At 47.8% G+C, this 9,439-nt stretch overlaps 1 protein-coding gene across 1 annotated transcript; it reads right to left on the bottom strand.

Annotated features, from left to right (window-relative positions):
- Positions 1–3,049: 3,049 nt before the first annotated feature.
- LOC136125076 (spermatogenesis-associated protein 31D4-like) lies at positions 3,050–9,134 on the bottom strand. The gene is given in 5 exon segments (XM_065879904.1): positions 3,050–6,985; positions 6,988–7,216; positions 7,498–7,558; positions 8,135–8,180; positions 8,937–9,134. Coding segments are annotated over 5 exon segments (4,470 nt in total).
- Positions 9,135–9,439: the final 305 nt, after the last annotated feature.

Genomic DNA, 9,439 nt, shown 5'->3' with positions numbered 1-9,439 from the left:
GATTAAGGGAAAGCAATATTGTGCACTGAATTTGATCTGTAAGATTACTTCCTCTATGGGGTTGAGGGAGGAATTCATTCAAATGACTCCTCGGGGTTGACTAAAAGGCAGAGCAGAACTGATTGCCAGAGCCTCTAAAGCACAATGCTTTTTTGTCACCAATGCTGTGTACATCTGTTGTGAATAACTGTGTACCACAGGTGATAAATATCAAAGAAATGTGAGAGCTTTGACATGGGCACATAGCATATGTCTTAAGAGATAGATGACAAGACGTTTAAATGGGCTTTTACACTTTAATCATAGTGTAAAAGATGGGATGTATCACACATGCCAAATGATAACTGTGAAAGCTGGGTGAGGAGTGTATGGGAGGTTACACTGTTCTGTCTGCTTTCGTGCATGTTTATACATTTTTGTACTAAAAAGCTTTAAAAATAATAAAAGATGTAGAGTGACTCATAAGGAGAGGGAGGGAGCAAAACGATACCTGGCCAGGGTGATCGGTCCATCAAGACTAGAGTTTAGCTATCTCTCAATAAGGAAATTTCAGGAAGTGTAATTCCTTTGAGGTTGGGAAAGAAACTTCTTTCCGTATAACAGGAAGGAAGAAGGAAAAGAGGAATGGGAAAGGTTTTTTGTTTTTTTTTTAAGGATTTTGATGAAAATTTCCCATCTCGTGACTTCTAGTTCCTCTGTGAATGGTGGCTTGGCACATCTGCTGAGCAAGTGGAGATGGCCTAAATTGGAGAAAAGTGAAGGAGATTTGAAATAGATTTGAGTAGCACTGGAGAGAAAATGGACTAAGGAAACAGTGACCTAAGTTCCATTTGCTTTGTTCACATGTAAGCAAGCATGGAATAAGAATCTGTGGAATGGATGCATTATTTCCAGGTAGTATGAGGGCTGAATTTATCATGGCATCAGTAGACTTGATTGTGAGATTTCATCCAATAGTCATCAGCTACTTATGGGAAGGTATTTCTGGAAAAGGCAGAGATAGGGGATTTTGCCAGACAGGAAGGATTAAAGGTGATTGGATGGGGCCTGTTTGTAGTGGAGCTTTTTAAATGTTGATAGACCGCCAAGCCTACCTTGGAGAGAGAGAAAAAGAAGACAGGAGCTTGGTGGATAGAGGAAGAGTAAGTGGAAAAACGACCTAAAGTTGAAAAATTAACAAGTAGTATATAAGCTGGAAGGATGGAGGATGAGGCCAAAGGGTGGAATGTCAGACTGTATTATTCCAGGTGGCAGAAGTGTTCCTGGTAATAAGCACTACAGTGTGGCAGTGACTGCACTGGAATGGAAGTAAAAATGAGATGACGTAGGAACAGGGAAGCTGGGTTATTGACAGGTCTATCTACATGGAGGTTAGAGCCCTCCACCACTCCTCACCTCTTCATGTTCCCCACCCTGGGCCCCCTCCACCTTTTGTCCCTCTCCCGGGGGCTCCACGGAATCTGCCTTCTCTCTGTGACCATAAGCTTCAGATATTGTAGGATCAATGTCATAACTCTGGATAAGAAAATAAAATTAGTGAGAGAAGGCTGTAGTGGACATCTATTTTTGGTTTTTTGTTTTAACACCCAGTATCCGTAAGTCTTTCTGGAAAAACTACCTCAAGTGCTCTCTAGGATACTCACCCTATTCTTGAGTCCCAGTCTGTACAAGTAGAGTTGCCTTCCCTCTAGACCTCATTGTAAGGGTGGGTATGTGTGCAGCCTTGGCCAAAAAAAGGAGGTCCATGGTAAGCCCCCAAATGTCTGATACCCCAGTGCATAGTCTAGGACTCACCTCTGGTTCATGAGCTGCAGGTATCCTGGGGGAGGCGTACCACGGCTCCACCAAGGCTATGAATATCAGTGGTGGCACCTTCATCTTGACTGGTGAACTGTACACACTAAGGGCGATACCTTGTATATTCCCACCAAGCATAGATGGAAAGAAAGCACCATGATCACCTTCCCCAGAGAGGGGGATGCCATCCTTGGAGATACTGTTTTAGTACTCAAAGACACCCCCATGCCTTTTTGATAAAAGGCATCAGTGTGCTGTGCAGTTCTCTGGTCAGCCTCAAGGACATGGTGCTTGGATCAGATTGAGGAATGGGGGAGCAGGACAGGGTCAGGATATGGGAACGATGAGGCATGGACTTTGTTCCACCAGTAAGGACATTCTTTCTCTTCACGTTTTCTTACTTTCCCACTCACTTTAAGACATCTTTTGCTTACTCTCAGCTGTATTTTACCCTGGGAAGTAGGTGGCTGCCTGGTCAACATTCCTACCACTGACAGCTGCGCGGTGGTTTTCCTCTGCCAAAAAAAAAAGTCATCAATTGAGCAGCCCGAAAAAATACCCAGGGAGGGGAACCACTTCCCCAGGGTGCCCTTCTAGTAAGGAAACCTCCATGTCAAGTTTAAAGTACACTCTCCCGATACATTAACATGACCCACATAACAGATTCTTAAGCAGCTGCTGTGCTGTTCCTGGACCCTACGGCAACTAGCCCAGGGTCCAGTAGAGCAACACCTCCGCCCAAATAGTGCCATTCAGGGTTCAGCCCCCTGTAGGAGCCTCTGGTCACTGAGTTCTAAATAACGATTAAGCTGTTGTTTCTTCTTCAGCATTATTTTCAGAAAGTATACCTGTCCTTAACGCTCCTCAGGTATAAAAGACCTATCTTCCCTACTTCTCTAAAGGATATAAAACGATCAGCGAGGGGGGAGATGTGGGCTGCTATACATTTTCATTAAGGCTAAGCTAAGCGGCAGAAGACAAAGCCCATCTCCTCAAATTTCATCAGGGAGGAAATGGGCTTTGGGGTGGGGGGTGGGGTGGCGGGGTTCAGCAAGAACTCCAGAGGACTGGTCACCTTTTAGCCAAAGCCAAAGGAAGCAATCAGTAAGAGCTGAACTATCTCCTTCCTTTCCCTTACACATAAGCCCTGAGTTACCCAAAACCCATGCCCCCAACACAGTACACAGAAAAGATACACTATTATTAGATAACTATTTATTTGGGAGAATCAATAATCTCCACAAGGAAGGAGTTATTTCTGGATGGGAAGTCTTCCTCCCTGGGAATTCTGGAGAATTGTTTTCTGTCTAAAGAGTAGAGACCGATGTCCAAACACAGTGCCTTCAGCAGTGCTGAGAGCAGCCGTGGGTGCCTGGCCAGCTTGATGCCTGTGGGTGGGGCTTGGATGGGGCACAGGCTCCCCGTGGGACACTAGTGGGAGATGTCTGTGACATAGTTGCTGGTCCTTGAATGCCACAACTTTCTGGAGGTGTCTCTTCTTATTTCTGATCTGTCTTGTACTTGGAGGATAACTCTGGCCAGCAAAGATAGGACTTGATATCTGATGGCAGGACTTGATATTTGTCACTTTACAGGAGGGAGCCCTGTAGTTGAAAGGATGTCCCTGGACAGGCTGTGTCCGGACCTGCACTTCCGCCTTTTGCTGAGTTTTCCTCACCTGCACTGGGGGAGGACGCGGCCCTTGAGAGCAGGTGACATCAATTGCATGCTGACACCCCAGTTTCTCTACTAGGAACTTCCCGTTGTCTGTCACGATTTTCTGAGCTTCAGTTGTCCCAGTAAAGGCAGCTTTACTTTTAACTAGGCCTCTGTTCTGCACAGTTGATATGGGGCTGCCCTTTTCCTGGGCATCTTCTTGACTTTTGTATTCTATCCCAGAATAAAGCCATTGCAAGAAGTGCATCATTCTTTTTCCGTTATGGCCTTCAGGAAGAGGCTGTCCCTTCTGTGATAGGGTCTGGGAAGACTTGCTCGCAGGTGTCTGCCCTAGTACCATCTCCTGAGTAGGGAAACTCTTCCTCCTAAGTTGGGATGTCCCCAAGCCTTTATCCCCTCCATCAAGCTCTTTTGCCTTGGGCTCCAGAGGGCTCGCTCCCTTTGCAGTTGGTGGGAAGTTCTTAACCCGGCACCTCCTTAAGGCCTGCTTAGGGGCCCAAGGTTCCTGCTGCTGCTCCATCCTGATTCCTCTGTCCTCCAAATGGACATGCAGCACCTGGGAAGCTCTCATGTCCCCACCGGAGACACCTCGGGCATGAGTCAGTGAGGCCTCGTAAGTCAAGTTATCTGAAGCAAGGGATGTGTCAGTGGGTTGGCCTTGAGCCTGGCTATGCTCCCTGTTCTCCAGTTTAAAGTTTAACTCACAGAACAGTTGTTCTTTAAGGTCTAATGACTTAGGATCTTGGCGAACTGGTAATTTGGGTGGGGGGCTTCCAGTGGTCACGGTAGTTTCTGCTTTATTCTCATTCACATGTATCATTCGGGAGCTCCCTGGCTTGCTAGTTGTCACCATGTCACTAGTTTTTAATTGAAGAGGATCAAGCTCCTCAGCCGTGAATACCTCCCTAGACAATTTGGGCATGGAAACAGGTTCTGACTTCTCCACCTTTTTGCCCCGTTGCATTTCTCCTTTATCACTGGAACTCACACTCTTATGCTTCGGCTCATATCTGGCCCCAGCTTGCTTTGCAAGCAGCTTTTGGGGATATCTGTTGGCTAGTTGAGTCTGTCTATGACCTGCTTTCCTTGTGATGCAGAGTGAAACAGACAGACGAGTCTGTCTGGCATCCTTAATTCTCTGAACAACCTCTGCCAGCCCACGGTTGACATCAGAGCGTGATTGTCTCAGGACCCTCTGTCCTCCTTTGCCCACAGGCGAGGTAGCAGGGAGAGAACGATCCAGGACAGGGGCTGAATTGGTTGTTCCCACTTTGTCTCCATGGAGAGATTCAGAGCTTCCTCTAAAGGACTTGAAGCTCCCAGATTTGGAGTCTGCCTCAGAAATCACATTGGTTGAGGAGGGCAAGTTGGCATGAGACAAGGACTGGGATGAGGCATCTTTCAACTTAAAGATCCGTATGGATTCAAGGACCTTGCGGGGAAGGGCCCACAACATCCTCATACGAAACCTTTTAATATGGGCTTCCAGCATCTGTTGTGTATTGGAATCAACAAAAGTCAGGTCCTGGAAGGTATTCAGGGAGTAGGCCACACCCACTGATGATGGCAAACTTCTCTGTTTTGTTTGGGTGTGGGATTTCACAGAAAGAAGCAATGTTTGCTTGCTAGCATGCCATGAATTATGCACAGTCCCAGGGAGCCGACCCTCATTTATTTCTCCAAACTTCTTGCTCAAATGTACTTTTAGGACATTTTGAAGTTGTCTCTGACCTAGACTCTCTGCTGACATCCTTGAATTTTTCTCTGAGAGACTCACCATCTGACTGTTTAGGTCTTTCTCAGAGTCATACCCCAGATCCTTACCTGAAGAGCTCTTTGGGTCATTCAACAGGAGATCTTTTGGGCCATTCTCTAGGCTGTGTCCCAGATTCTTCCCCACACCTTCCTCTAGATGGAACATTTCTGAGCTCCTCTCATGGAAGCCTCCAGTTTGGCTCAATCCAACGTTTACATTTTTGCTACTCTGACCCTTAAACACAGAGATCAGTGAGACTCCATTATTGCTCACCGACTCAGATGCCTCTGAAAAACCATTTGGAGGCAATAGCAGTGACACCGACTCGTAGATTCTGCGGGGCAGGCCCCACCGGTGTTGGATGAGCCTCTTTCTAAGGTGATGCTCTAGTTTCTTCCGAACTTCATCACTGAGAGGAAACTCCCCAGGAAGGATGGAGATTGAAACATGGGCCTGGGGGGCCCGGTGGCGAGGAGTGTTAGGAGCTGATGGACAAAAGTCTTCCCAAGATCTTTGGACCACAGAGGGTAAACCCCACAAATTTTCCAGTTCTTTCTGTAAAATGTTCCATTCCAGCTGTTGAATTTCAGATGAGGAGAGAGACTCGGACTCATCCTGAGGTCTGTGGAAACTTACTCCACAGGCCCTGATCTGGGGTAGAGGATCAGATGGTATGACTGGGAGTGGAGACTGAGGGTCGGCCTGGGACTGGACCTGAGTAAGAGGTAGGGGCCGAGATTGAGGCAGGGTTTGAGGCAAGGGCTCAGGCTGAATCTCAGGCAAGGACAGAGGCAGGGGATCAGGAAGCACTGGTGATTCTTGGCCTGTGGAGGCATTCGAGTTTCTATTGAAAATAAAGATTGAGGAACTGTCAGCCAAGACATGAACAGCAGAGGGCAAGGACTCGCTGTGCAGAGACGGGAGGCCCCAGAAGAACTGGGTAGGTTTTTGCTGTAAATGGTCCTCCAGGGTCTTAGGATATGGGGGCTGCTGCACATGCAGCTCCTCTGGTCTGTCTTTGCTGCTCCGAAAGGGAAGGCAGCCTGCCGAGTCATGCTTATCAGCAGTTGACGCTAACATTTTCCATGAAGAGTTTAGTTGGTAGACTGGCCTAAGTTGTTCTGGAAAAGAATCTTTTGCATTTTCCTTTTCCTTCCACATCAGGAAATCGCTCCTCTTTTGGACTTGTCTCTCCAGGAGTGCCAGGACATCAGGGCTGAGAAGTGAGAGGTTACCAGGCTCTACAAGGTTGGCTGCAGGGTCTCCCCCAAAAGAGGCCTCTGAAGAATGGAGGTCAAGAAACTGTTGATTGAAATCACATTGTGCCAGTAAGATGGAAGTTGATTTAGGTTGAGTCACAGATAAAGTGCACTCTGGCTGTGGTGAAACAGACAGAGTTGGTGGTGCATGATGGCAAGCAAAAGAATCGGGGTGATTCATTGCCTGGAACAAATCTGGTAAGGGATTGATATCTTGGGAAAGCGTGGGGTCAAGAGAGAAAACGGTATCCGGAGACAAAGTGGCCTCCCGTGGGAGAACAGGATCTGCTGTCTGAGTGTCATGTGGTAGGAGAGGGGGAAAGGCAAGGGGTTGGGGTGGGGAATACGCCACTGGGAATTCGGAATCCAAGGAAGGAAAAGGCTCTGGTGCCAGAGAATGACCCAATGGGGAGGGTGAAAAAGAGTCAACTAAGGGGGTCACTGGGCTACGGGAGAGAACGGAGGGGGGCAGTGCGGAAGGCTCAAGAAAGAGGCTGGTGTTAGGTCTCTTGGAGGGACTGTTGAGAAGGCAGGGGACAGAGTAAATGATGACTCAGTCACAGGAGCTGTGGAAGCCAACGGGGACACAGAGGAAGTAGAATCTTCCAGGGCCTCTGGGAGTAGCAGCTGATTGATCTCAGCAGTTGCATTATTACACACCTCACAGAAGGGGTCTGGACATAAGAGCCGACGAACGCGGGTGTTGTCATCGTGCTGGCCCAGGAGGCTGCAGAAGACGGGAAGTACAAAGATGCAACCAGGACCAGAATAAGGAAAGGGGGACCTGCTGGACTGGCAGGGGTGGGGTCATTTGAAGCCTGCTGCCCCTTCACGTTGCTCCACATCCATGAGTTCACAACATGCTCAACAGCCCTCACCTCAAGGCCTTCATCACATACTCATTCCTGTGCTATCCCCGGCCATGACTACAGCAGGTTGCACTGAATCCCTGGAATTGCATAGAACATGCTAAGGAGGGATCAGGAAAGAAGGGGAAAGACTAGTCACCTTTTCAGAATAGAAATCAGCTTCGTTTTCTCCTCTATTTCTGTCTGGTGACATCTCCAACCTGAGAAACCAGGAGAGTGGGTTATATGTAGCGAAGGTAGAAGCATAGGTATAATAAAGGAGTCCCCTTACGGGAAACCCTTGGGATATTAGAGTCTGAAAGACCCAAGAATTAGTAGATGAGGTCAAATGGTCAATGATATTAACATGTGTATGTTGCTTCTTGTAAAGTACTTTCACATGCATTTTATCTCATGTGATGCTCAAAACCACCATGTGAAGCCCAGGGATCAGTGTTGCCTTAGAGAGGGATCTGATCATCCAGGAAGTCAAAGGACTTTTACAAAGTCAGGACACAGAAGTTCTGACTCTTGACATCTCACATGGCCACCTGTTGGGAAACACCCATTGCCCAGGCCCATCACTGGTTCATGCCCAGCGATGAGCAGAGCAGGGGATCTGAGGAGTGTCTCAGGCTCTGACTGCCCTCCCACAAGCCTCTCCTCTGAGAACTCTGGTTTCTGAGAGAAACTGTATCTAGCAGTTGACATCCTCAGAGATCAGGGACCTTGGATCTCATGGAAAAGGCAGGAAGGGTCACCCTTGGAGAGTTCAGGTGGGATAGGCAGAACCTTACCTTTTGGTGTTCCACCTTTCCTTCTCCTCTTGGCTCTGCCCTGACGCTGAGAACAAAAAGAAAAGAATGAAGGGCTGGGGCTCATTTCTCTCACTCCTCTCTAGGAAACTCAGATATTCATTACCCATGAACAATATGACTCTTTTAATTAATAGAACTTTATGTTCCTTCCTTTTATCAATTTTAAAGGCTTAAAATGCTTTCGATGTTTTTCTTCTTTGACAAACTCAAAGAAGGACTTTTGTCTATGAGATCCACACTTGATATTCCCAGTCAGAAGTCATCTGCCCAAGGAGGGCATAGCATCTGAGGCCGACAGTCACGTCCATGTCCCTCAGATAGGACCCTGTATCCTGGAGCTCAGGCTCCAGCCTCTGCTCAGAGGCTCAGCATTGCTGCTCTGATCAGCCCAGCACAAAGGAAGGCTTTGTCGAGTGATGCCTGACATGAGAATGTACTCATGATCAAGCATTAGGGAACTCTGTTCTCCTGCAGAGATCCCAAACTCTCTAAATAACCCAACCCTGGACCACAAAGTTACTGCGAAGTTATTGCTTGGGATTTTATCCTGGAGTCCTCCAAACACTCAGATGGGACATGGGCTTCAACTGGAAGCCTTAGTCCGCCCTGAACCCCTAGCCCTGCCTGGATTCTTTCCCTAGGAGGATGATGTTCTATCCTCTCCTTGAACTTCCCATCTTAGGTGTCTCTCTGAGCCAACCAAACTCATTTTAAAATGGGGGAATACAAATGGAAACAACAATAAAGAATCTCTGTTGGGGGCTCACCCAGGGCTGCTTACCTTTCGGATGCCTTTGGTTTTACTGAAGGTAGGTGAAAATGGCAAGCTCACCAGGTACCACAGGAACAGAAGAAGCAACACCAACTCGTACAGGACGATGAGGTTTTGGCAAATATCCAAGGATGTTGAGTCAAAGCTCAGACATGGGTCAGTAACGCTGTTCAAAAATGAGAGAGCATTCCATTCTCTGAATCCCATTTCTGAACTGCAAGGCTGCCTGAGCGTCCTGAGCACTGAGAGTGTGGGTGCAGTCCCAGGCCTGCATCACAGAGCACTGAAGAGTCACAAAGGGTTTCTGAGTGTGGGGGAGGGGACAACATGGAGAGGGTGTGTCCACAGCCCCTCCCCCACCCACCAGTCCAGCAGACCCTTCCGCCCCTGCTGGGCCTTCCAGGTCCCTCTGCCCTACCCTGCCATCCTATTTTCCAACTCCATCCTTTCATGGTTTCATATATTTACAGAAATGAAATTTTCTGCTTGTCCCATCTGTAACCCAGATACTA

Source organism: Phocoena phocoena, chromosome 6 (genome assembly GCF_963924675.1).
Source record: "Phocoena phocoena chromosome 6, mPhoPho1.1, whole genome shotgun sequence".
Taxonomy (NCBI): Eukaryota; Metazoa; Chordata; class Mammalia; order Artiodactyla; family Phocoenidae; genus Phocoena; species Phocoena phocoena.
Note: the sequence above shows the minus strand (reverse complement) of the source record. Positions and strands in the feature narration are given on the sequence as shown.